The sequence below is a fragment of the Myotis daubentonii genome, chromosome 2, assembly GCF_963259705.1.
Source record: "Myotis daubentonii chromosome 2, mMyoDau2.1, whole genome shotgun sequence".
NCBI classification, from domain to species: domain Eukaryota; kingdom Metazoa; phylum Chordata; class Mammalia; order Chiroptera; family Vespertilionidae; genus Myotis; species Myotis daubentonii.
Genome location: NC_081841.1, coordinates 178,978,121 through 179,005,788, shown reverse-complemented (window position 1 = coordinate 179,005,788; position 27,668 = coordinate 178,978,121). Strand labels below are relative to the sequence as shown.

Here is a 27,668-nt window from a genome sequence, read left to right as displayed (position 1 = left end):
AATGGTGGTGTGCAGGCATTCACCGGAAAAATTCATTACAATTTAGCATTTGCTATAATGAGTGAACTAGCAGATATTTTAAATTTCAGTTCAATAAACATATGGCTCAATGACTGAGGGTCAATCCATGCACCATGGTTCAATTCCCAGTCAGGGCACATGTCCGGGTGTGGGCTAGATCCTCAGTAGGGGTTGTGCAGGAGGCAGCCGATTGACAATTCTCATCATTGATGTTCCTATCTCTCTCTCCCTCTCCCTTCCTCTCTTTCTAAAAATCAATTAAAAATATTTAAAATAAATAAATAAATGTATATTGAGCACTATCTGCCAGAAACCACTCCAGTTTCTTAAAATACATGGATAAATAAGACATCATCTACCACTGAGAAACTTACAGTTTGGGGGTCAAGTGAAGAGGGGAGAGTGCTACACATTAAACGTGTGCTGGGGAGTTTGCCATGTTGTTGTTATTCCTTTCTCAAAGAACCTTCCCCAGACTCCATCTCTACTGATGAGAAGACCTCCATGTGTACATCACCACCATACTCCCTCCTACCACCCTCACACTCCAGTTGGGCAGATGAGGTGGGCCAACCAGTTTTCTCAGTCAAAAATTTATAATTAGGCCTATAAAGAGCAAGTCGGGTAGTGGCAGTATAAAAGGAGCCAATGAATGAAGAGAATAGGTAGTCATGTCAGTGAGGGAGAATCAGGGTTCATGCATCCCTGCTGCTCAGTTCCTGACGCTGAACAGATTCTTAAGACCCTTCCTGACACCTGTTACTCTGGTGCCCACTTTCCATAGGCATCACTATGTCCTGCCCGCATCTTAAATAAACACCACTTTTACTATGAGCTGGTTAGATCAATTTCTGCCACTAAGAAATAAATGCTATCACCTATATCAACCGGGTTCCATGTCTATGCCAAGAAATAGGTCCTAACCTAACCTCAACAGACAACACCTGTACTGAGTCCAAAACTAGTAAGCTGAACAAAGGCACAGAAGTGGAGAGGGAAATAAGTTTCAAGGTAGTCACAAAGTCAAGGAGGAACAATTCCTATGGTTACCTCTACTCTGGCTAACTATTAAGCCAGATCGGCAAAAAGCCACATACCTGGGCAATTCAGTAAATATATATATATATATATATATATATATATATATATATATATATATATATATACATACATACACACACACACATATATACACATACATATATATATATACACATATATATATGTATTGATTGCCTACAATGAACCAGAATGTTATAAAAATTAGTGAAATTAGACTCCTTGTAGTTATAGTCCAGTGCCAATCAATGGCTTTGCTCTCTACACAAACACTTATGAGAAGTCAATGTCTATTTATTATGTGTTAGGTAATATTTTGTGGGAAGAACAATGTTTTGTTTATTTGGGGGATTTTACATCCTTTTACATCTTATTAGATTCAACTGACAACTAGTACTGACATAATGCTTTATGCAGGCCAGGCACTTTTCAAAGCATTTTACAAATATTAACTCATGTAATCCTCACAGTTCTATAATGTAAGCATTACGTATTATTATGCCCATTTTATAGATGAGGCACAAATATGTGAATAACTCCCCACAGTTACTAAGTGGAAGAACTGATATATGTACCCAGTAATCTGAGAATCCACATTTTTAACTACTACTCCGTGCTGCTTTTAATAATAATAAGGAAAACAAATAAAAATTACCCACACTTTCACTTTTTTCATTTTATTGTATTTCTTTATAAAACTTGACAATAGGGATACAAAGTTGGTCACTGAATAGATACTATTTTGTGTCAAATTTAACAGTGCCTCAAAAATTCCTCACATGCTGATCTTAATAATTATCATTTTAATGGGAAAACAGTATTTCATCAATTTATTCTACCATAGCTAACCATTCACTCCCCTACCTTCTAAATTCCTAGGTGTTCCCTGGTTTTCCATTTCTTTGCTATTAAAATAATGGTGGAACATCTCAGTACATATTTTTTTCTTTCTCTTGAATTAATTCCTTTGAATAAATTCCCAAGTGTGATATCCCTGGTACAAACGTCCATGAGCAACTTTTTTTATTCCTGACATATAGTCAGACTACTTTCTATAAATCAGCAATGGAAGGCTACAAACTTAAAAATGAACGCATTTCACCACAATTTCATGAGGACTGGATGTTATGCTTTTATTTTTTAATGTTTACTAATTTAGTAGGTGTAAGTTCCATGTTATTTTTTAATTTCTATTTTAGTTGCATTGCTTACAAATGTAGTGAATATTTTTCTAGTTGTTTACTTATTAACTAAGATTCTTTTTTAATATATTTTTACTGATTTCTGTGAGGGAGAGAGAGATAGAAACATCAATAATGAGAAAGAATCATTGATCAGCTGCCTCCTTCATGCCCCACACTGGGGATCGAGCCCGCAACCCAAGCATGTGCCCTTGACCAGAGTCAAACCCAGGACCCTTTAGTCCACAGGCCGATGTTCTATCCACTGAGCCAAACCGACAACTAAGATTCTTAATGAAAAAAGTTGGCTGTACTAAGTTTTGTCCAATTACCTATTGAGAATGTAATAGTTTTTCTATCACTTTGAATGCCTTTAAAGAAAGTCATTAATCCTTTCCTGTCATACTTTGTATATTTTTCGTCCTCTGTTTAGTGGAGTCCTGGAAAGATGCTGCTCAGTGATACCTGGGCTCAGAGTTGGCTTTCTCCCCATAGATGAAGCTATGACCTTGAAAAGGCTGAGTTTGGCTCAAAAACCAGAAGGGGTGATATTTGTAAATGCCTCCTTAAATTTTAAGGGAATTCATTTTATGTAATTTATCCCTGGATGTTGATTTAAGCTCTGAGTACAAAAGGGCTGAGGAGCAGCAAGATTTGAGCTTCTTAGATGTGGAAGAACCCCCCTTCCTCCCCCGCCCCCTGCCCCCGCGACTGTGGGGACAGTACCAACAAGTCCACCTTACCAGAAGCCCCACACACACAGAGAGCTGTTGGATCTACTGCATCTGCTCCTGCTCTGCGTGACCTTCTCATCCCAGCAAACCCTGTACCCTCAGCTAAACAGATCAGAAATTAATCAAATGTGCATCTGCGGTATTCCTGCCAACCCAGATGCACTGGAAACTCTGCCCTCCTCTTCCTGTTTTACTTCAGTTATGCTGTGTTCTCTATACACAGTTCAAATTTTTACTATAGATAACTCTCAGGCTTTCCCTTGTGCTTTCTTTCACCCTTTCCTATTTGCGAAAGGATCACTCTTTTCAAGGAACTCAAATATGCCCAGTTTGATATTCTCCCAAGGCTTATATTTCTTTTTATGCTTAACTACTGCATTCATTTGGAACATAGTTTGTTATATGAGACATGGATCTAAAAGAGTGTGCTGCGTTTCTAAACGTTGTTGGGAAATTGGTTGAGTATTCCTTTCCCTCTTCTGTGATAGCTACTACATCATACATTCAATTCATAAATGTAATTGTATCAATTTCTGGGTCTTGCCATCCTATTTATGAATATTCCTAGCTGTGTATCAATAGATGTAGTTTTAATTATAATTTCTAACATGGTTTATATTTGGGACTAACTCTACCTCATCATTTGTCTTCTTTCATAATATTTCTGGTATCCTGTGATTTTTTTTTCTAGAATGTTTTAGAATGATTTAGTCAAGTGAAAGAATAGATTTTTTATTCTTGAATTTAAGAATTTACTTGATAAACATTTACCATCTTTATAATATCCATTCTTCCATTCTGAAAACATTTCTCTATTCTTTTTTCAACTATATATATCACCTATAAAGTGCTGTCGTTTTCTTTACACAGTCACAGTGATCCCTAAAGAAACTATTTCTAAGTATTTTATATTTTGTCACTATAGTGAATGAAATGTTTTTCATTACATTCCTTAGACATTTCATGCTGATATATAATATCTCTGTTTTACAGAGTTGATATAAGTAAGAGCCTTTGAAGAATTTTTCTGTATCTTCTGCAAAACTATTGTGAAAACATTGTTCATGATGTCAACCCATGTTCCTTTAAGCAATAAATTCCTTCCAGAGGTCAGAAAAAGGTGTTTTGTTTTGTTCCTGAGACAAATTTAACCCAATGACAAAAGCTCTCTAAGTATTTTATTATTTGTCTTACTAATCAAGATATTAAAAGCTTAAGTTCATGTTTAACTGCACAAATGAACTCAACTTAGATGCTTGGCACACACATTTTTCTGTTCCTTTTAATTTGTTTTGGTTTTACTTGTATTTTTTTAATTGTCCTATTTTAATTCTGTAATCTACCTTCAATTGTCTTTAGAGGTCAGCAGTTAGCCTAGGAAGGTTATGTACCTTAATATGCACATTCACAAGTAATTAAGCTATATGATAATTGAATAGTATTGTTCATCTGTTCCTAATTATATATGCTAAAAACAGTGTAATCAACCTTTTTCCTCCAGGACACACTGTAAATTTACCCCTTTGTATCCCACTGAAGAAAGCATTTACAGCATATGAAGAGTGATCCCCCAGGTCACCTTGAGTCTTCTTATAAATTAAAGAAAAATACAATCATTTTTCACAAACTTGAGTACTTCCAATATTTTTGTAATAAGTCATTTATGGTACAACTTAATTACTGGTCAATGTACAGCAAACAGCATTGTCATCAAGACACATCCAAAACACAAATGGGTAGGAATGAGTTTGAAGAAGTTCCTTGACAAGGTTAAGTTGTGAGCAGTTTCTAAATCATAGCTTAAGCCTTTCCTGCCAATGTGGGCAATGCCTTATCTCTTTACTCTGCTCTCACTGCACCTCACTGCACTGGCCATTACAGCACATCCCTCCTTACATTATAATTGCCCATGTTTTAGCCTGTTCCCTGTAAATTCTACTTCACCTTTTAATCTCCAGCGCCTAGCACAGTACCTAGCACTTACAATCGACTCACATTATGTCTTAGCTCCTAAAATTGTTGTCTCCCATCAAGAAAGTGACCTTTTTTTATCATCAGGGCCTTAGCCACCTCTGCATGCCCAAACATGTCATATTATCAAACATTACGTGTAAGGTCTTAATAAGTACATGTTGCTGTTCACGTTCACCATTTGTATTCCCCCTTTCTAGCTTTTGGGGACCATTTTTGGAATCTCATTCCTAGGCCCTTATTTGGTCCTTCTTGATCTTTGTAACTTATCGTGCCGCCTTCAATGCTCTCCAGAACAGAGTGAGAGGATATCAGATTATGAATAAATGTAAGTATTTCTCCCACTGTGGAAAGAATCGAGCTTTAGACAAAACACAGGCCAATCTACTACCAAACAAGGCCCTTTCTGCATACAACCAATGCATAACTTTTTGGAAACAGTCATAATTACTCCCTAATCCATCCTTCTCCCAGCCCATCTCATCAAAATCACAAGTGGTCTGAAACAGTGTAACCCTCTTGATGAAAGCGAGTTATCTCCTCAGGAAACTTTTATTTCTCAGAAATCTATCTACTCCCATACTGACATAAAATCTGCTGAGAGTCTTCTGGTGAACATGTTATTCTTCGTAATCCTTTACCCCCGGATCTATCACCATGGGCCTCCTGACCTCCAGCACCATGCTCATTACTTTCGTTTCCAAGTGTACTTTTACCATCATTCTTGACTTCAGCATTCACATGGATAATCCATTCAACATCTTCTTCAATATTCTTAGCTCCAATTATCACTTCTTCTTCCCATTTACACTTCATGCACCCATTTACATAATTCACATAAATTATAACACCCACTCGCCCTAACTGGGTTGGCTCAGTGGATAGAGTGTCGGCCTGCCGACTGAAAGGTCCCAGGTTCGATTCCGGTCAGGGGCGTCTACATTAGTTGCGGGCACATCCCCAGTGTGCAGGAGGCAGCTGATTGATGTTTCTCTCTCATCGATGTTTCTCACTCTCTGTCCCTCTCCCTTCCTCTCTGTAAAAAATCAGTGAAATACATATTTAAAAAAATAAATAAATTATAACACCCACTCCAGCATCATCCCAATTTCAAACACTCTGATCTCTGACCATTATGTCCTATAGTCAAGCACACTTACAACAGCTACTCCTACAATTCCCCAACCTCAGCAAGACCTCTACAATCAATCCTTGCATCCTCGTTCATCTCCTAACCAGTCTAAGTTACATGTTCTGGCACTAGAAATGCTCCCTTGGAAACAGCCATAACTCCCTTGCTCCTTCCTTGGAGCAACCCAAATCCTGGTTGATCCGATTATGCACTTACTTCATGCCTCCATCCGAACAGCTTAATGCTGCTGGAGAAAACTACAGAATCATGCTAACCGGGCTGGTTTCAAATTTATAATCACAGGTCTCAAAACAGAGCTCAATACTGCCAGACAGCTAACTTCCTATGAAATTTGTTTTCCCAACTTCTGAGATAATTATTCACACCTTCTCTGCTCTCTTCAAATTTCCAACATTCCTTCCTTTCCTCCCAACTTTTAACTAATGACCTTGCTTCATACTTCATAGGGAAAGAAGATGCAATCAATTTAAAATGATCTCAACTTTCAACTATCAATTCCCCAAGCTTCCTGTATCTGTGTTCAAATATTCTGCCTTCATTTCTGTCAAAAGGGGAAGAAGATAGATGAAATCCTGTTCTGTTATCAGATCATCTCTCATCTTCTTAAAAACATCACTCCTACAAGCACTCCTCTTTGCTTTATCATACCCGTTAGCAGAATTCAAACATGGCCCAGGGTCTCTCACAAGGCTGCAATCTCTGAAGACTAGACAGGAGCTGAAGGATCTCCTGCCAAGCTCACTCACGTTGCTGTTGGCAGGAAGTTTCAGTTCCTTGTTATGTGGGCTTGTCCATAAGGCCAAGCAAAATGCAGCTTCACCCAGAGCAAGGGATCCAGGAAACAGAAAAGAGAGAATACCAACACAAAAGCCACAGTCCATTTATGACCTAACCTTAGAAGTGGCAGATCATCCTTTTGATTTAATTCTATTCATTAGAATCAAGTCACTGAAGTCAATACTAGTAACAGGGAGAGGAATTAAACTTCCCTCTTGAAGAGAAGAGTATCAGCTCTGGCCGATGTACTCCGATGACTCAGTGGTTAGAATGTCAACCTGTGCACTGAAGTGTCAAGGATTCAATTTCTGGTTAAGGCACATACCTGGTTTGCAGGTTCAAACCCCAGCCCCTGTTGGGGTGCATGTGGGAGGCAATCAATGTGTTTCTTTCACACCATGTCTCTCTCTCTTTCTCCCTCCCTCCCTCCCATTCTCTCTAAATATTAATAGAGGCTAACATTAAAAATCAACAAACAAATGCTGGGGAGAATGTGTAGAAAAGGAAACACTAGTTCACTGCTGGTGGGAATGCAGACTGGTGCAGCTACTATGGAAAACAGTATGGAGTTTCCTCAAAAAATTAAAAATGGAACTTTCTTTTGATCCAGCAATCCCACTTCTGGGGATATACCCTAAAAACCACAAAACACCAATCAGAAAGGATATATGCACCCCTATGTTCATAGAAGCATTACTTACAATAGCTAAGATTTGGCAACAACCCAAGTGCCCATCAGTAGATAAATGGATAAAAAATCTGTGGGACATTTACACAATGGAATACTATGCAGCTGTAAAAAGGAGGGATCTCTTACCATTTGGGACAACATGAATGGACCTGGAAAATATTATGCAAAGTGAAATAAGCCAATCTGAGAAATACAAATATCACATGATCTCACTTATTTGTGGAATCTAAGAAGCAGAATGAACTGACAAACAAAATAAGACCCAAAGTATGCAGGCATGGAACAGACTAACATACCTCAATGTGGGGTTGGGGGGGAAGAGAAGAGACAAACCAAAGAACTAATATACTTATAGGCATAGCCCATGGACACAGGCAATAGGGTAGTGAAGACATGGGGGGGGGGGGCTGGGAGGATAGGAGTAAAGGCGAGGAGGGGAGATATTTGTAACACTATCAACAATAAAAAGTATATTTAAAAAATAAAAAGTAAAAATCTTAAAAATCAATGGAAAAAATACTCTTGGGTGAGGATTAACAATAAAATAAAATAAAGAGAAGAGTATCAAATATGGACATATTTGTACAACCATCACTGTTTAAGTTATTCTAAATTTGATACTAAATCAAAAATAATTAAATAATTTTCTCTGTCCAACATATATTCAGGGCCCTCTATATACTGACCTATGTCCATCCCAATATCGCCCTATCTCTTCAGCCAATTCAAATCCTTTATTATTTGCCTTCTTCATTTCTACAAATATTCACACTCTTCCTTTCTTTTAGTATACCTTCTTCAAAACTTCTACACTAATAAAAGACAAACATGCATATTGACCGTACCTTCGCTATGCTTTAAGCCACGCCCACCACCCAATCAGAGCAACTATATGCAAATTAACCCAACCAAGATGGCAGCCGGCAGCCACAGAGCTGGAGCGAGCAGGAGCCTTGGTTGCCCCAATGATGGAGGAAGCCAAGCTTCCCGCCTGCCGCAGCCGGCTCTGAGCTCCACTCAAAGCAACAAAGTTTCAATTAAGGAAGGCAAATAAACCCCAGATACCTGCTTTCAGCTGGCTGTGGCCACGGAGCTGGAGCGAGCAGGAGGCTTCCCTCCCACTCACCCTGGCCGGCTCTGAGCTCTTCTTAAGGCTACAAAGTTTCAATTATAGACGGTAAATAAATCCCAGAATTAAAAAGAAAAAGAAAAAAAGGAGAGACTGGGAGCTTCTGTTGCCGGGGGGCTTGGCCAGCCTGAAAACGGCCCTCAGCCCCTCACCCAGACTGGCCAGGCACTCCAGTGGGGACCCCCCACCCTAAAGGGGGTGTGGTCAGCCTGAAAACAGCCATCAGCCCCTCACCCAGGCTGGCCAAACCTCCATGGGGTGAGGGTCCCCACTGGGGGGGGGGGGGGGGGGGCTTGACCAGCCTGCAAACAGCCATCAGCCCCTCACCATGCTGGCCAGGCAACCCAGTGGGGACCCCCACCCTGAAGGGGGTGTGACCAGCCTGCAAACACCCATCAGCCCCTCACCCAGGCTGGCCAGGCACCCCAGCGGGACCCCCACCCTGATCCAGGACACCCTTCAGGGCAAACCAGCCAGCCCCGACCCGTGCACCAGGCTTCTATCTTATATAATAAGAGAGTAATATGCAAACTGACCCTAACAACAGAACAACTGGGAATGACTGGTCACTATGACACACACTGACCACCAGGGGGCAGACACTCAATGCAAGAGCTGCTCCCTGGTGGTCAGTGAGCTCCCACAGGGGGAGCTCTGCTCAACCACAAGCCAGGCTGATGGCTGCCAGTACAGCAGTGGTGGCGGGAGCCTCTCCCGACTCCTCAGCAGCGCTAAGGATGTCCGACTGCAGCTTAGGCCTGCTCCCCACTGGCAAGTGGACATCCCCTGAGGGCTGCTGGGCTGCCAGAGGGATGTCTGACTGCCAGCTTGGGCCCGATCCCCCAGGGAGTGGGCCTAAGCCAGCAGGTGGACATTCTCCAAGGGGTCCCAGACTGCAAGAGGGCATAGGCTAGGCTGAGGGAAACCCCTGAGTGCACAAATTTTTGTGCACTGGGCCTCTAGTTTATATATAGTTCTGGTTATAATAGCATGAATTGACTTAACTGTTGTGACAAATATTTGCAAGTCATTTTACCTATGATTTACATAACTATGATTTCACTCCATAACAGGACGAATCTTCTCCTCTATATCCTCTCCAATGCCTGATAACTGAATTATGTATAATCATGAATCAATCAATCTAGCTAGTTAGCTAACTAGCAACAGAAAGAAATGACTTATTTTATTCATCAGTTTCTTTTGATTAGATTCCTTGTTCATTTATTGATTTTTAGATTCAATTGTTGATAGATATGTATTTATTACATATTTATTAAAATGTTCATATTTTTTACCTTTTTATTATTATTATCATTATTATTAAAGACCCTTTAATATTTCATGTAATATGGTTTGGTGGTGATGAACTCCTTTAGCTTTTTCTTATCTAGACGCCCTTTATCTGACCTTCAATTCTAAATGATAGCTTTTCTAGATAGAGTAATCTTGGTTATAAGTCCTTGCTTTTCATCACTTTGAATATTTCTTGCCACTCCCTTCTGGCTTGCAAAGTTAAGAAATCAGCTGACAGTCCTGTGGGTGCTCCCTTGTAAGTAACTGCTTTTCTCTTGCTGCTTTTAAGACTCTCTCTTGTCTTTAACCTTTGGCATTTTAATTATGATGGGTCTTGGTGTGGACCTCTTTGAGTTCATCTTGTTTGGAACTCTGTGGTTCCTGGATTTGTATGTCTATTTCTTTCACCAAATAAGGGAAGTTTTTTTCATCATTTTTTTCAAATAGGTTTTCCATTTCTTGCTCCCTCTCTTCTCTTTCTGGTACCCCCATGATGCAAATATCAGTACACTTCAAGTTGTCCCAGAGGCTCCTTACACTATGTTCATATTTTTCGATTCTTTTTTCTTTTTGCTATTCTGCTGGATGTTGTTTGCTCCCTCATATTCAATATCGCTGATTTGATTCTCAACATCTTCTACTCTATTGTTGATTCACTGTAAATTATTCTTCATTTTAATTAGTGTATCCTTCATTTCTGACTGGTCCTTTTTATGTCATTGATGGTGTCACTAAGTTCCCTGAAGTTCTCATTAAATTCCTTGAGCATCCTTATAATCATAGCTTTGAACTCCATACCTGGTAGTTTGCTTGTTTACATTCCATTTAGTTCTTTTTCTCGAGATTTCTTCTGTTCTTTCATTTGTGACATGTTTCCTTTCTCTAAAATTTGGCTGTTTCTCTGTCTTTATTTCTATGTATTAAGCATAGCTGCTCTGTCTCCAGGAATTAGTAGAGTGGCCTTGCGTAGTAGGTGTCCTACAGGGCCCAATGGCTTAGCCTCCCCAGTCACCTGAGCTGGGCAATACAGGTGCACCCCTGTGTGGGCTGTGTGCACTGTCCTATTGTACCTTGATTGCCTTGGTTGCTGTTGGGGTCACTTGGAGAGATTGACACTTGGATCAATTGGTTGTGAGGACCAGCTGCAACAACAGTGGAAGAGCTGCTATGCAGGAGACTGCTCTACAGAGCAGGACTTGCTTCAGTGGGACTTTGGTGCTTACCAAGTCCATTCCTTGAGTGTGTGACTAATGGATGTGGTAGGGTTTTAATCTGGCATGGTCTGAAGCTGACCATCAGGTGCACTTGCTCTGGGGCCTCCTGGGAGGTGCAAAGTTAGCTAACGCCTGTGCCCCTCCTAGGGCCACCTGGCTTGAACTACAGTGTGATCTGCAGATGGCTGCTATTTGTGTTGGGCTTGGAGGTGCCCAGGAGGGGCCAAGCTGTGTATCAAGGCAGTTGCTGCTAGTGCTGGGCCTGAGGCCACTTATCAAGAAGTATGGGGCATGCTGAGGCCAGCTCCTGCTTGTTTGAGAGGTTTTTAGAAAAGTCTGAATCCTAAGTCAGGACAAGCCATTCATATGAAAAAGGCACTGCAAACAGCCTGCAAGTTCGGGGAGAGGGCTCACCAAGAAGAACAGTGTGAGCCAGGTTGATGGAGATTCAGATATGGTGACTGCCTGTTTGGCACTGTGGCAGAGATGTCTCAGCAAAGGAGCACTTTATTCTGGGAGAAAGCTTCCCCCCAGGCTGTTGCCCTTATGCCAGACAATTTAGTTGCTCCCTGTATGTCCCTGTACCCTTTCAAGCTGTTGCCCCATTACTGGATCTTAGAGGGAGTGAGTCCAAGTAAGCTCAGGTGTAGGCCCTTTAAGAGGAACTGCCTGGGACTCCAGCAGCCTCCATCTCATTTAACCATAAACCCTGCTGGTTTTCACAGCCCAAAGTTATGAGGACTTCTCTTCCTGGCACTAGAACCCTGGGCTGAGAAGTATTGTATGCGGCTGGGACCCCTTGCTCCTCATGGGGTATCTGTGCAGCTGAGGTTTCCTTCCTGATTAAAAAAATGCCACACATAGGTGTCAGACCAGCCAGGTCTAAGCCTCCATCTCAGTTTCAATGTGGTTTCTTCTTTAATTTTCTAGTTGTAAGGTGGAGTTCAGGCAGATTCCACATGGTTCTGAATGCTGGTTGTTTTGTGGCTTCGTTGTTATTTTGATGTGGTTGTGGGAAGAGGGAAGAACTATGTTTATCTATGCCACCATCTTGACCCTCCATGACATATGCCTTTTGATAAGCCTTTTATGATATATTATATCCTGTTTTAAAAGAGGCTGCTCATTACACTAACAAATTGAGCTAAATGTGTATTTTGCATATCTTTCAACTGCATCTTTGTCACTTCCAATTTTTGAAGCTCTCTATAAAAATTATATATTCATTGCATTTTCCAAAATCCAACTTTCCTTCCTTTTCCATTTTATTTCAAAAGGCTTCTCACTATCAATGTAAATTTAAATTTGTATAGTACTTTATGCTTTCTAAGTGCCCTCATAGTCATTTCCTTAAACCACAACAACTGTAAAAAAGGAAATAGGAAAAATATTCTTATCCAAATTGTCCAATAAATTAGTAAATTTATTTATGGTACCTTCCTATTCTAGGAACTGAAAATACAGAAGGAAACAAAAACAGTCACATCTTCAGGAAACTTAAATTTTGGCAAGAAAGCCACACAATAAATAAGTAAACACGTCAATGAGGAAGCCTGGATTCAAATACCATGGTTGTTGAACACAAATTTAAAGTTCTTTTCAGGATACCATTTTGCTTCTCTGGCCCAAATTAGCTGATGCAAAAGATCTCTTTACCATGAATTTTGGCAGTTTGATTTATTGAAATCTCTTTGGGTTTCCAAAAGGTCTCAGATATTTCCCACTCCTCTAAAGTAATTGAGTGGACAATTGCCAAAGCAGCATTAATAAACAATACATTCAGAGCATTATTACAGATAGTTAGGAATGACCATCCCCAATTTCCCCAATAAAAGAGAATTTTGGACTTAAAAATTAACTTGAAAAAGGAAAAATATACATACCTGGAAAAATAAATACACATAAAATTTTAAAATACAAATTAATATCTTGCAAGAATCAATGCATTTAGTTATCAGCATTTGTCTGGTTACACAATGTCTCTATACAGCATTTCAAATGACTCCCCTTTGCCTGCTTCCCATCTCACAGCACTCACTAGTAAGTTAACTTGTCCATGCATCATTAGTAATTCATGACTTATTTGTGAAAGTGCAGGGACAGCACTACTACAGACCTAATACAATGAATATCTTATTAGGAAGAAATTAACAAATGAATTGTTGCCAATCAATAGGTGCTGAAAAGAAAATTACAATGATAGTAAAGCCTAAATAATTTATACACAATATTGATTTTTTCATTACATTAATTATTCTTTATAGCACACATAAGGAACTTGGAGAATAAAACTTTCCAAGCAAAAAAATTTATCTTTAGTGGTGTTGTAGAGGCTTAAGTCTGAATTTAAAAGGCAAATAATAGGGCCATGATAGTTGACAAATATCTTTAGATTAAAAATGTATCAGAAAATAAATTTGACACCTCCAGAACACCTAAGTCCTTCATGTTATCCAATGTTTTTATACATAAAACGTTTGCTACTTATCAATAGACCTACTGATTGAAATGTTTGTTAATGGGAATATTAGAATTAAAACTGTCTGTTAACCCACCTCTTTCATTGCATACACAAAAGGCACAATGACAAACTCAATAAAGCTCTGTGGGAATGAAAACCTTCTCTGACACCTCTCCCAGATTCTTTAAGTGAACTGGACTTAAATCCAGTTGAATGGAGTACAGATTCCTTAGAGCTAATAATTTTCACAGCCAGCAGAAAACAATTCCTGATGCAATTTTACCATGGCAAGTAACTTTCACAGATACAAGGACATGAAAGTGATCCTCGGGTTTACAGCCCATTGCTGACTCTAGACATGTCACAGAAAGAGAGGATTGTGTGCAAAGGCTGGGAGGTGGGGGGGGGGGGGGGCGGGGAGGGCAGGACAGCTGAAAGTTTGTATGTTCTTCATGGGTGATGATCCCAGCAAGCCAAATCCCCTCTGATGGCTGGAAGAAATGAACTTAACACATATGCACCAATCCCAATAGATGTACTTGGTATGGATGATGCACTGAATATTGTTTTTTGTCATCTACAAATACATATGTTGAATTGTTTTGCTCATGGCATTTTGACTCTTGGAATTAAAGCAGTTAATTGATAGTCCTTGTACCAAGTTCCTTGTGCCAAGTCTCCTCAAATACCAACTTTATTTAACTACTAGAGGCCCGATGCATGAACATTTGTGCAAGAGTAGGCCTTCCTTCCCTCGGCTGCCAGCACCACTTCCCTTTGGCACCGGGGATCCAGGCTGGCTTCCCTCGGGCCCAAGCTTCGTCAGGAAAGACATCTGGAAGACATCCAGTCTAATTAGCATATTACCCTTTTATTATTATAGACTTTTCAGTATCTAATGTTACGAGATTCCAGATTCATAATGCTTTGTACTGAGAGTTGCATGTATGCATACTTTCAAGCATCTCATATCTCCCCTATACTAAATATGGAAATAGTGTTTCAAAAGTCATTTAAAACTAAAAATATTAGAATTGTTTCAAATGTAGTACAGTGCCTTTTCTTTCTCACCTTTTACCTTCAGAGACTTAAAGCTGCAAACATATTACTCTTAATTTTCTAAATGTTCTTGGAAGAAAATCCAGCTACAGAAAACATCTCATTTTCTGAATATGCTTTTGCAAACTACAGCCAGTTTTGCAAACTATTTTGTCATGCTTTAACTAATATTGTTATATAATTTCAAATTCATAAAATATTATACACAGATGTAATATAAAATGTGTGCTATATAGTATGCATCATAATCCAGCTCTAACTGCCCAAATCTGCAACTATTACCAGCTGACTCTGGGGCAATTACATGACAAAACACCCAAATTTAGCATTATTTTTATTACTCAGCAAAAAGTCCCTTCTCAGTGGTGACTGCTCCTCTGCTGAGTGTCCTGTTGCATTCACCTTTCTTTAGGTGGAGACTTAACAATCCATACAGAAAACATGTGGTACAGATATTAAAATAAAGGGTATGCCTCATCTGTAGAACTGAACGGGACATGCACAAAATGAATTAGAAGAAATTTCAAACTATTTTAAGGCACTGTGCTAGTTATTCTCCATTTCCATCCCTCCATTCTCCATCTTTCTCTGCCTTGCTGTTGGCATAGAATGTATCAAGTAGCTCTCTTGTCCTTTAGTTTCCATATGGATTCAGCCAATGGAGACAACAGGAAGAGATGGATAGATAGAAAGTCCCTCCCCTACCGCTTCCTCTGTGCCTCAGCTCTATATTTCTGGCAGTAGCTGCTTTCTGCAAACAGCTCCTATGGGGAAGCCTTTCCTACCATGGAGACTGTAGCTCCTGTCAGGCTCCAGCAGACAGTGGATGCTGACAACATGGTTCTCTCCCTCTGTCTCTTAAGCCCAGGGAGGTTAACCATCTCCCCTTATTCCTAGTTGTGAAGTATTTCAGATCCCATGTTTGTGCCTTTACCCGATCCATACCTCTGTAACTAGTCTCTTTGCAATACCTGATTGTGCCTCTGTTTACTGTCAAGATGCTGACTAATACATAGCAACCTGACACAGTAAAAGGATGTATAAGTAAATAAAAGAGCTTCAGCAGCATTTAAATACACCAGCCCTCTGAGTCAGATAGCCTCCTAGGTAGTTGATTACTTCCCATAAATGTACTAATGAGACAAACACTGCACACAAGATAAATTTCTGACCTCTACTTTCATTATTACCTTCTTTCTGATTCAGTTCTTTTAGGATTTCATTCTTCACCTTGACTACTTTTGTCCTTCTTCTCTCCTTCCTCTGTAGCATCCTTCTAATTTACACTCCGCATTGTCTGTTCTCTCTTCCATGGTATGTCACCTTGTTTTTTACTGTATTATACTGATCTTACCTTGAAATTTCCATACACAGGTTAAGTTACTGCATATCTATCTGCAAAGTCATGTTTACTCATCTTTCTAGGTCTCTGTTTTCATTTTTGAAGTAAACATATAAAATTCTACAAATTCCTAATTAAGGCACACAAAATATGGAAACTGTCATCCAGGTTTACAGTCATACATCCATAACCTTGAATTCTTTGGGAGAAATACTCTGTAAAATCTAACATATAAATCTGGAGGACATCAAGGTGGTTAGCATTTCTACCCTCTTCTGTTTATAAAGAAACTAGAGGGCAGGAGCAACCATGAACATACAGTGTTAAATCCAAGATTCTGAGAACAAATGACACAATATTTAGCAATAAAAGCATGGTAAGATATTAATCATAACAATGAACTACAAATATTTATGTGCCCACAGGCAACCAATTCAATTTCACTGCAGGATTGCTTCACTTATTAATTTAGTTGTATGTACTTAAACATTTTTGTTGCTGTTTCATTAATTTCCCATTAAAAAAATATACAATGATATGCTGAAGAAAAGAAAGACAAGTTTCCATTCAACAATATTCATTAAGTGCCCAATGAGTGTTCATGGTATCTTAAGAATTAACATTTACTTTTATCATTCATGGTTTTAAAAGTTTAAAAATTCATTTCTGCATCATTCAGGATGAAAAGTTTGATTCAAAAAGGATAGTACAGGTTTATCTATCACTTTATTTTTATACAAAACAGTATGAACATATAAGATTAGTCCAATGAGAAAATAATAGCTAACTCTTCCGTGTGTCAGGTTCTGGGCATTCAACATGAAATAGTACTATTCCTCCCATTTTCCAGAGAAGGAAACTGAAGTATGAAGCAGAGAACTGACTTGTTCAGGCTTAAATGACAATAAGTGGTTGAGCCAGATTAAACTCTAGCTAGTCTGACTTTACAGTCCATGCTCTTAAACATTACCCTAATTAGATTCACAAATTGAGCATCAGCACAATTTTCAGTCATTTTCAGTGGTTGATAAATTTGTTATTGATTTCTTCCAATTTCTCGTGAGGACTTTTTTTCCTAACTCTCCCATTGCTCTCCAATATCACAATCTCTAGCTACAATGACCTTAACAATCTAATTTAGACCAATAGTGATCCAGAGTCTATATTATTTACACTTTTTCATCCTCCCATCCTACTTCAAAGTTCCCATGCTCTCCATTTAGGCTATTTTTTCCAAAGTGAAAATGAATGATGAGATTATCCTTCCTAAGAAGCAAGTCTATAAATTTCTGATTTGTAACAACATTCTCAAATGATCCAATAAGCCCTGGTCTCTATGCTTACTTTTACGCCTGTTCTAGAGAATCAGGAGAGTTGATATCTTGTTAATTATGGAAGGCAAGTAACTATAAAAGATTTCTACCTGAAATAAGAGAGTCATGATACAAAGCTTTTAATAATTCCATCTTTAAAACCATCATCTTGTCAAGTTATGCTGATGTTCTTACAAGGTAATCTAGAGCATCTTCTATAGGTCAGTCTCTGTGCTGGGAACTTTACATGTATTTTACTGAGCAACTATATTTGCTGGAAGAAGATATAAACCAATAACACTGTTTAAGTTAAATCCTTAGTAGACAGATAGTTAAATTCTAAGCTATACTTAAAATTATTATTAGGCAATTAATATCAACAGAGAATATATACATGATATCTATAATTTAACAAACTCAAAACAAGATAAATGATTACTACAAAATACTAATTTGGGTTCCCCATTTAATTGTTTTCATACTAAACCTATTTCTTGCCCCAATAATTAATTTATTTCATGACTCTTAAAATCACATTAGGACTTGCCAGTCTCAATTAAACCTGTTTAATTCATTATCAAGCATAAATAACTTTCAAATGACATAAGCCTCTGATTGTCCTTAGTCAAAATGAGACGATAATAATTAGCTTTGGGGAATAATAATATAAGAGTCTAAGATAAAGCAAATCTACCTTGTTAGTGGTTAAATTTACCTACCTTCCAATTATCGCATGAACATTCATATTTCTCTAAAATCAACCCTTTCAAAAATTCCAAGGCAACCAGCAAGAAAAAGGCAGAAAAATAAATCACTATTACATTTACCACCCCCACCCTTATTTCTACAATTCAAAAAACTAAATGGGTTTAATTCAACCTCTTTCGAATTTACAGCAAATATTGGTGGTTTGAACCAGAAGCAATACATTAAGAGAACATATACGTGGATATGGGATATAGACAGCACGATCTCCTGTCTCCTTAGTTTCTACACGGCACACAAATCTGATGGTGAAAATTAACTTTCTTTGCAGTTCAACATTTCTAATTAGAAGAGACATCAAAAAGATTATGCTTTCAAAAGCAGTATGGGCCATAATATTCTAGATTGTCTTTGAAACAGAGCTCTGTGGCTTCCTTATATATTTTTGCCTGCTGTCTAAAGGAAAAGCAATAACCAGATGATGTTTCAAAGTGGTTATGGTTTTTTGTGGCAAGTTGTGTTATATTTTCTCATCTTACCTTTTTACACTTATTATTAAGCATACATTCTAGTACATAGGACCTATTTATTGCTCTTGGCCCTGAATGTATAAAACAGTCTATGCTATCAGACTGTGCTTGGCCAAAATTTCCCTGGTAGAAATATTGACAAAATGCTTGAGAACTGTTTAGTTCATTTATAATCCTGTTTGTTTGTTCATTTGTTTGTTTTATTTTGTTTTGTTTGTCTGGGACAGAAAAGGGGAGGAGGAAGATACCCTTAGATTAGAATGCAAGCCTTAAAATAAAAGGCCATATGTTGGACCAGGAAGGATTTCCTTTTACAACATCAGTAGTTAATCATCCATTGTCTAAAGTTTTCACTGCTGTGGAGCATGCCACTTCACAAAAGAGTTCGTTCTCATTTTAGACAGTTAAAAATTGTATAAAGTTCTTTTTACTCTGAGTTGAAATCCTTATCCCATCACTCCTATCTCACTTATGCTAGTTCTGTCCTTTGGAGAAATATTAAACAAGTCTCCTTCATCTTCCACATTTTCCTCCATTGAGCATTTAATGACAACTTTTATGTCTCTTTATTTTTCCCATCTCCTTATTAAATATTATCAGTTCCTTTGATTATTCCTCATATGACATGGTTCCCAGATGTTACGAATAAATAAGAGCTGTAGCTTGACTTAAAATTTCAGTTGGTAGGAGCATCATCCCATACATCAAAAGGCCTTTCTCTCTCTCTCTTTCTCTCTTCCTCTCTCTCTCTCTCTCTCTCTCTCTCTCTCTCTCTCTCTCTCTCTCTCTCTCATTTTTAATGTGTCCTAAATATAATATAAAATGCAAAGAAGAGAACTGAAGTTTCATTTATTTCTCCTTTATTTATCTATAATTGACACAATTGGAAGGACTGTCTAGAAGTTAAGAACCCAATGGTCCACCCAGGAACCATGTCTATACTATTCTTGTAAACACACACACACACACTCACATACATCAGTCATGGGATAGATCTGTGATACAAGGTCAACCTCATCTCCCTGGCCAATTGATTTGCTTCAAATGAATAGTCACAAGTTCCAAACTGGACTATAAAGAGTCGTTCCCCAAGATTGCAAGCTAAAACTCAGACAAGACCTGCTTCCCTCTCAGCTTGTGGAGGTATTAGATATGATAGCCATTTACCCATTTTGTAGAATAAGCCAATTGACAGAATGAGGTCCATGTGCAAAGTGGGGAGAAAGATTTCAAATCTCTAGTTCCAGTCATTTTTGAAACCAACTCTACCCCTAACTTTCCTATTTCCTGGTTTAAGCCAATAATTCCCCCTGACTGAACCAAGTTTGCATTAGAGTTGTACCATTTGCAGCAGAGTGTCCTGTCTAATACAATATTCATAAGGTACAAACTACTCTACTAGGACGAACAGAATGCAGATCATAAAAAAGAAAAACTGCCATTCCACCCTACAAAAGGTTTGGATGGAATCTCTTTCCAGCATAATTTCAGAATTAGAGTGATACTCACTTACCAAAGAAGATTAAGGTCTATTTTCCTTAAGAGCCTAAGCTCATAGGGCTGACATTGTTTGTCCAAAACTGTATTCCTAGAACTTCAGAGTGCCTAGCACATAGTAGGTGAATAAGACACTCTCCATTATACTTTTCATAGTAAACTGTAGGCAAAACATTGAATAAACTTACTAAAATGAAGACATGAGTGCCCTAGAAAAAACATATTATTTCACATCCTTAAGATTAGATTACCGACTCGCTACATAAATAGTAGGACAAGATTATCTTTCCAGTCTTTTTTAGCCATAAAATGTTATGATTCTATCAATACTTAACAACGCTAAAGAAGAGTCTTCAAAAGACCTATGTATGCTTAGGGGGGAAACATACCATAACAAAGAAATATGTAATTGGAGAGAGAAAAAAGCAAAAGAATATAATGAGAAGCAATCATCAATGATATGATAAAAGAGGTCTTCAGGTATGCCATCTTCCTATTAGTTTCCTATCTTGTTCTAACCAATTTTGGTGGTCAGAAATGCCCTTGGTGCTGGATCCAAAATGCCAGCCACCAAGCCTTTCTCCTTCCTGGGTCTTGTGCATCTCCTTTTAGAGTTGGCTTCCCACCTCTCACCATTCCAGACAGTGTTTCTTGTCACCAACAGAAGATATACTCAATAATTTTGTTTCCCATCTTGTCCCCTGCAATGGCTGATGCCCAAATGTCCATAATTTTCCATTTATTTCTGGTGTTTTGAATTTAGGATTCTGTCTCAATATAAACAATCATAAATGGCATCTCTATAAATTACTGGGGACTATTTACACTAAGCAGCTCTAAGGAACTGACCTCATATCCTTCTATTAGGGAAAATATTCTTATTATAGTTAACAACTAATGTCTAAGTGTTACTATATACTTGCATATTAAATATTAAGAACTTCATACCAGCATATTATACTATGAATACATACTACATTAAGCACTTTGAATGCATTTTCTCACTTAGTTTTCATAACACCTCTGTGATAGAAGTACTAATAGCTACCTACCTATGTTTAAAGATGAAGAATCTGAGGCTCAGAAATAATAAATTACTTCTGGTTGTACAGCTAGTGAGCACAGGAGCCATATCCATCTGAATCCAGAATCCTTGATCCGACCAATTACATGACTCACAAAAGCACTGATCCCTATGGGAAATTGGGAATGGGGTGCCCAAGAGGGATACCAAAAGCTAAGAGAGTAGGAAACTAAAATCACCATGCTCTACTTCTCGATTTGGCTTTTAGTCAGCTCTATTTGAAGAAGAACCTTGTTCCCATTATGTAGCAATAGATTATCTGCCATTTTGCATTGTGGAAATGTACCCTCCATTATCCAGGCTAATCTAGTTGAGTGTAGAATGTCGTACACAGACATTCCAATGACAGACAACTAATTAAATCTTCTGTGTGAGGATGATGCTACTGAACATCTCTTCAATTTTTTTCTCCATAGCTTTGGATGCAAGGCACCTCACATATTCTTTCCTACAGCATCTAGAGAAGAAAAGTAATTTAGAGTACCAGAAAAGGGAGAGAAAGAAAAAGAAGAAAGATTATAAGAAGTACTATTCCCCCAATACACACACACACACACACACACACACAATTAGAATTAAAAAAATAAGTGAATCAGTGAATCAGTGCAGGGTGATTATCTGGTAACTTGAGAATCAGGAAGAAGTGAATGCTTGTGGCCCATTGCTAAACAAAGAAAAGCATTGGACTGTGCATTAGAAACCATATGTTCAAATAGTCAAGGTGGAATTTTCCTACATCACAGAGTAGAGAGGTATTGAGTATTTCCTTTAGAAGTGAGACACTACTGCTATAATCTATGCTGGGTCTGTGGCAGCAGCATCATTTCACCATTAAGCAAAAATCCCATTATTTTTAGGTTCCATAATCTCTAATTCCTCCAAAATCTTAAACCTATTCGCTAAGACTTATATACATCAGTACAAAATAATACTGATACCTACCAAAGGATCATTAGACATTTCTATGTGATAATCAACGTCTCTAGTGTGAGTGAAATGGGAATCAGACTATCAATCTCTTTGTGGTCATTCAGGAATTAATACATAACGGTCAAAGTCCAAAAAGTACAACTTTGGGTAAAACGCAGCAGAGATTCCCTCTCACTGAAATAACAGTTTTGTTTGTTAGGAAGTATAGAAGTAATAATTAATTGGAAAATCGTCTTAAGCTAAAATAGAGGGGCAGGATCTAAAATACTACACAGTTAGAAATACTTAAAAGTAAAATATCCATAATATACACTAAGTCTAATGCCTTCATTCCAAGTCTAACTATTTTTTATTCTCACCAATTTCCATTAAACAGGGAAAGGAGCAGGGAGGAGAGAAAGCATTTGAAAAACTGCCAGAGTAAAAAATCCCATAATGAAATTTTGCTCATTCTTGGAGAAATGAAGTAGAATTAGATGCTTCAGTGGTGGTGAATTCTAGAATCTGGGTAGCTGCCAGTAAATGGAGCTTTTCCATAATGTCAAATGCAAAAGCTATCTGATATCAACATATTGAGCTTGAGTTTTTAAATTCCTATTTCCTTACACCAAATTGTTTGAAACCTTTGAGATAAAAACTTCAATAAACTAGTGTTCCAAGCTTTTAATATTTCAGTCCCTTGAGCAAGCATGTCAGATTAATCTTCAAATTGCAATGGGCAGAAAGAACATTCAACCAAATTCTTAAACCCATGTCTCTCTCAAAGGATGTTAATAATGTAAGCAGTTTCATTGGCTATTAAGATGTCAAACTTTCCTAATTCTCAGCAGTATCACTATTTAACAGGGGGAGGGGGGAAAGGCCATTCTATCCTGAAAGGAAGGGATTTTACTTACTAGATTTTTGTATCCACTTAGCATTTAGCACATTGCCAGGCACACGGTAGGCATTTAACAAATACTTTTTGAATGAGTTGATGGATTGGCCTGGGAGAAAGTGGAAATCTTGCTGAGAGCAGCATTCACAATCCTAGCATTGCTCAGCAACAAAAACCATTTCCAGAAGGGTTATCAAGGTAGGAGCAGGAATCTGAACATGTATCTTCAAAGTGCCATCAAGAGGATTGTTTCCTGAGCTGACGAGCAGCCACCTAAGAGCCACTTACGGAGGAATCAGACTCCTCTTCAGCCTCACCATGCCTGGAAAACTCCTGCCCTGCCTCTCTACCCCCAACTCCCTCCTCTGTCTTTTACTGGACTTGGTTTCCACTCACAGAAGTTAAGTACAAGCTTCTACCTCGCTGATCTAACTCAGGCCTCCTCGCCATTCCAAGGTTTTCCAAGCATTGCTCAGAGGGACGCCACACCATGCTAGGCACAAGGAAGGAGACACACAAATGGCTCCCCACACATTTGAAGGAAGCAAAGAGGGCGAAGGCGGGGGGGGGGGGTGGAGGGGGTTGGGGGGGGGGGTGTCTTCAAGACCAGGGAACTATCCAGAGGTTTCTTATGGCCATCCCAAAGCCTCTGCCCCGCCTCTGAGAGACGCTGGAGGAACTACCAGCCCAGCCCGCCCAGACAGCGCAGGGGCAGGGCGGCCAGGGGTCGGGATTGGGGAGAGAGGGGCGGGGAGGTGGCAGGGAGCCCGACGGGGCCGGGGACGGTACCTGGTGTGGCTGTGGTTGCGGGGAAAGTCTTTCTTCTCCATGATGGCCGGCACGCAGTTGGTGAGCTCCGTCCAGTCGGCGTGCAGCCCGCAGCTCCAGCCCGTGGAGAAGCGGGAAAAGAGCCAGGTCTCTTTCTTGCCGGGCCGGTGGCAGGTGCACTTCTTCTGGCCCGCCTTACAGCTGCACGGCTGCTCCAGCCGGATGTTCTTCACCAGGTGCCGGCCGAACGTGGTGCCCCCGGTCTTCTGGATGTGCAGGAACACGATCACGTCGCGCCCTTTGATGTTGAAATCCACGAAGCGGGTCAGGTCCTTCAGGGTGAAGTTGAAGCGCGGCACGAACCGAGGCAGAGAGCCGTGGTCTGGGGCCTCGGGGTCCGGCTCCTCTTCCTCCTCCCCCTCCTCCTCCGCCTCCTCCTCCTCCTCCTCTGGGTCCCCTGGCTCATCGTCGTCGTCTTCGGGCGCCACGGCCCCCCGCAGCCCCTCGGGCGGGCCCCGAGGTGGCGGGGGCAGCTGAGGACGCCGCTCCCCGTCTTCGAGCGGCACCTGCGTCCGGCGGGCGGGCCCCGGGGCGGCGGGCTGGCCGGCCTCCCCCGCGCGGGGCCGCTCCGCGAAGTTGGCGCAGGAGCTGGTGCAGGAGGGGGACACGTACTGGTACATGATGACCACGAAGAGGAGAGTGAGCACGGGCGTCAGCAGCCACTTGTTGAACCTTTCATCCATGGTGCCGTCTCAGGCCGGCAGGCTCAGCGGCGGCGGCAGCGGCGCGGACGGGCGTCCGCTCGGAAGTTTCGGGGACTCAGGGGCGCGGCTCCGAGCCTGCCTCTCCTCCATGCCCCCGACGCCGAGGCGAGCGGCGGGCGGGCGGCCCCGCGGCACCCCGCGCTCGAGACGGACGGAGCCGGGCCTTCGGACCGAGCGGGGAGGCGGGCGCCGGCGCGTGCGGTGGCGGCGGCGGCGCGGGGCGCCCTGCGCTCCCGGGAGCGCCCGGCTCGGCCCGCTTCTGGCTCCCGCCGGGGCGCGGGGCGAGCTCTCAGGCGACTCGGGGCATCCCGCCGCCCGCGCTCGGGCGCTCAGGCGCTGGGGAGAGCGGCTCCGGTCCGGGACCTGCCCCGGGCGGCCGGGCGGCCGGGCAGCTGCGGCCGCGAGCGCGGGGGCTGCATGGGGCTCGCCGGGGCGCGGGCCAAGGGCGAAGGTGCGGCCGGGCCCCGCCGCCACGGCCGGCCGCGGGCACCGCGCTCCGCACGCGCGCGGGCGCCTCTGCCCTCAGATGGCGAGGCGCGGGAGCCGCGAGGGCGGCCGGCGACCGCCGCAAGTTTGCCGAGGAGCCCCCGCCGCGGCGGCCGGCGAGGCGCCCGTGCGGAGCCGCCGCTCCGGGAGAGGAGTGCCGCCGCTCCGGGTCGGTCCGCCCGGGCGCGGGCACGCAGACACACTCGCACGCACTGGCTGGCACCGCCACAACCCGCCCGCCGGAGTGACAGGAGCCCTGCTACCCGCAGCAAAAACCTGCCCAAGGTACGGAGCATGCGCCGCCGCTCCCCCAGCCCCGGAGGAGTTTCCAGGGGAGGAGTCCGCTGCTCCGCGGGGCTCGGGGTGGCAGCTGGCGCCGGGAATCCCTTCTGCCTCGAGGGAGGAGAGACTGGGGAGCGAGGCAAAGGCGGAGCCAGGCGAGGCCCCGCAGGAGAGCGTGGCTGCTCTCTCAATCTGAAGGTGGAGAGAAATCTGGCCGGCCTATCCTATCGACGGGAATAATACCTGCACACCGCTGGGTGGATCCTCCTAAACAGGACTTCCCAGGAGTAGGCTGGTCCCTGGTCAGCAGGGGAAATGGCCTCCAGGCAGCTTTTAATTTCTACCCAAAACATTCTAACTGGTGCTCAAGTTTTTCCCAGCCCTTCCTTAACGACAAACTTGGTGTATCCAACTCTACAACTTCATTCAACCAGCATCCAGTCATGTTGAGACGCCATTGTCCCTTAGGCGACTACGGTGAATCCATCAGGCTCTGTGTTCAACACCCAGTTCATTTCTCCCAGCCCAGACAGCCCTTCCCACCACCATGCAGTACTTACAGAGTAAGAGGAGGTTAGGGGTCAGCTGCTGAAATTCATCCTACTAATACACATTGAGGCACTAAATATGCAAGACCCACCCCTTCCCCCCAATGTGGACAATAAGACCTGCACTTACCTGTATTTCTTAACATAAACTAGCTCTTTAAAAAAAAAAAAAAAAAAAAAAAAAAAACTTTAAATTTTGCATTTACCTGAGAACCAAATCTTTAGATAATAACAATTTCTGTTTTTCAGATAATGGATGTTTGTACCATCAATTGGAATAAATTCCTGGTCCTGTTTGACCTAAGTGGAGAGTGGCAGTGTATTGAAGGTCAAGACAATGCAGTTTTATCCCCTGGCCCATACTATCATGTCCCTCCTGGCTACGCTGCCAGTCCCAGTCAACCACACCTGGCATTCCAGTTTGTATCAGCCAACTTTCCCACCTGGCCTCCTTACAGATCTATGAGGTACTTGTCTCTTCCTGAGACACTGTGCTGATCCCTTTCATCCGTTAGACTGTCCCCTTGGCAACCATCACTTAAGATCCGGATCTGTTTCAGGGATGGTAAGGCTTGCCCATAGGAGGTTATTTTTCATTTTCCAGGCAGGTGGGGGTTCACCTTAACAAAGCTTCCCCTGCTTCCTTTCCTCTTTTCAACTCTATAAACAGCCACAAACAGTGCCCTTCCTGATACTGTATGACCTATATTAGTAAGAAAGGTGTGAGGCAAGATGAATCCGCTTCTTTAAAGCTTACTAGATTCTTTTTCTTTCATTTAAAGTTTAAAATCCTTTTAATGGCATCCCACTACTCTCCCAAGCAAGAAATTGAAATAGAACCAAAACCCCGATAAAACCCAACAATTATTCCCTGTATGCATCCAGTTAATGGTGTCCTTATTTTGAAATACATACATTTGCTTTAGAAAAGTAAAAATTTATTATATTTTCATATTACTTTATTTGAGAAGTTTCTCATTTTTTATAAAATCACTTGCTATCATATGGATAAATATAACCTTGTTCGCTACACAAATGTATAACCTGAGTGCTGGTGGCAATTTGTATAGTGGAAAGCACTTTCCTAGCCATTATCTCATCTGCTCCTCAGAACAATACTTTCTGGCAGTGGTTCTCAACCTGTGGGTCGCGACCCCTTTGGGGGTCAAACGACCCTTTCACAAGGGTTGCCTAAGACCATCAGAAAACACATATATAATTGCATATTGTTTTTGTGATTAATCACTATGCCTTAATTATGTTCAATTTGTAACAATGAAAATACATCCTGCATATCAGATATTTACATTACGATTCGTAACAGTAGCAAAATTACAGTTATGAAGTAGCAACAAAAATAATTTTATGGTTGGGGGTCACCACATATGAGGAACTATATTAAAGGGTCACAGCATTAGGAAGGTTGAGAACCACTGCTCTATGGTGATCAGAGGAGCATAATATCCCATTTCAGAGATTATGAAACTGAACCAAGGAAAGCTGGGTGAAAGCAGAGCCAAAACTAGAAACCACTAATATCCCTGAAATACATTCAAATCACCTTTGAAAAAATCCAATGAACATCAACAACAGAGCCCGTAATTTCCTCTCTCCCTGTCAAGACCCTTTGAGTCAAGAGACAGGAAGAGGCAAAGGAATTGCAATAGAACAATTGAATTATTTTACCTCTCCCTCAGGCTTAAAGACAAAGCTGAGCAATCTCCACACCCTGAAGTATTTTGGACTTAGTCAGAGAGTTCCCAGATAAAGGAGAAAGACAATACAATTTAACAAGG

The 27,668-nt window shown here is 41.1% G+C and overlaps 1 protein-coding gene across 1 annotated transcript in view; it reads right to left on the bottom strand.

Annotated features, from left to right (window-relative positions):
* HS6ST3 (heparan sulfate 6-O-sulfotransferase 3) overlaps positions 1-25,388 on the bottom strand; it is a 703,200-nt gene extending 677,812 nt beyond the window's left edge. Inside the window, exon 1 of the mRNA XM_059684978.1 lies at positions 23,814-25,388. Coding sequence (XP_059540961.1) covers positions 23,814-24,535 — 722 coding nt within the window. The 5' untranslated portion in view covers positions 24,536-25,388. The remainder of the gene's footprint in view (positions 1-23,813) is intronic.
* Between the last annotated feature and the right edge of the window lie 2,280 nt (positions 25,389-27,668).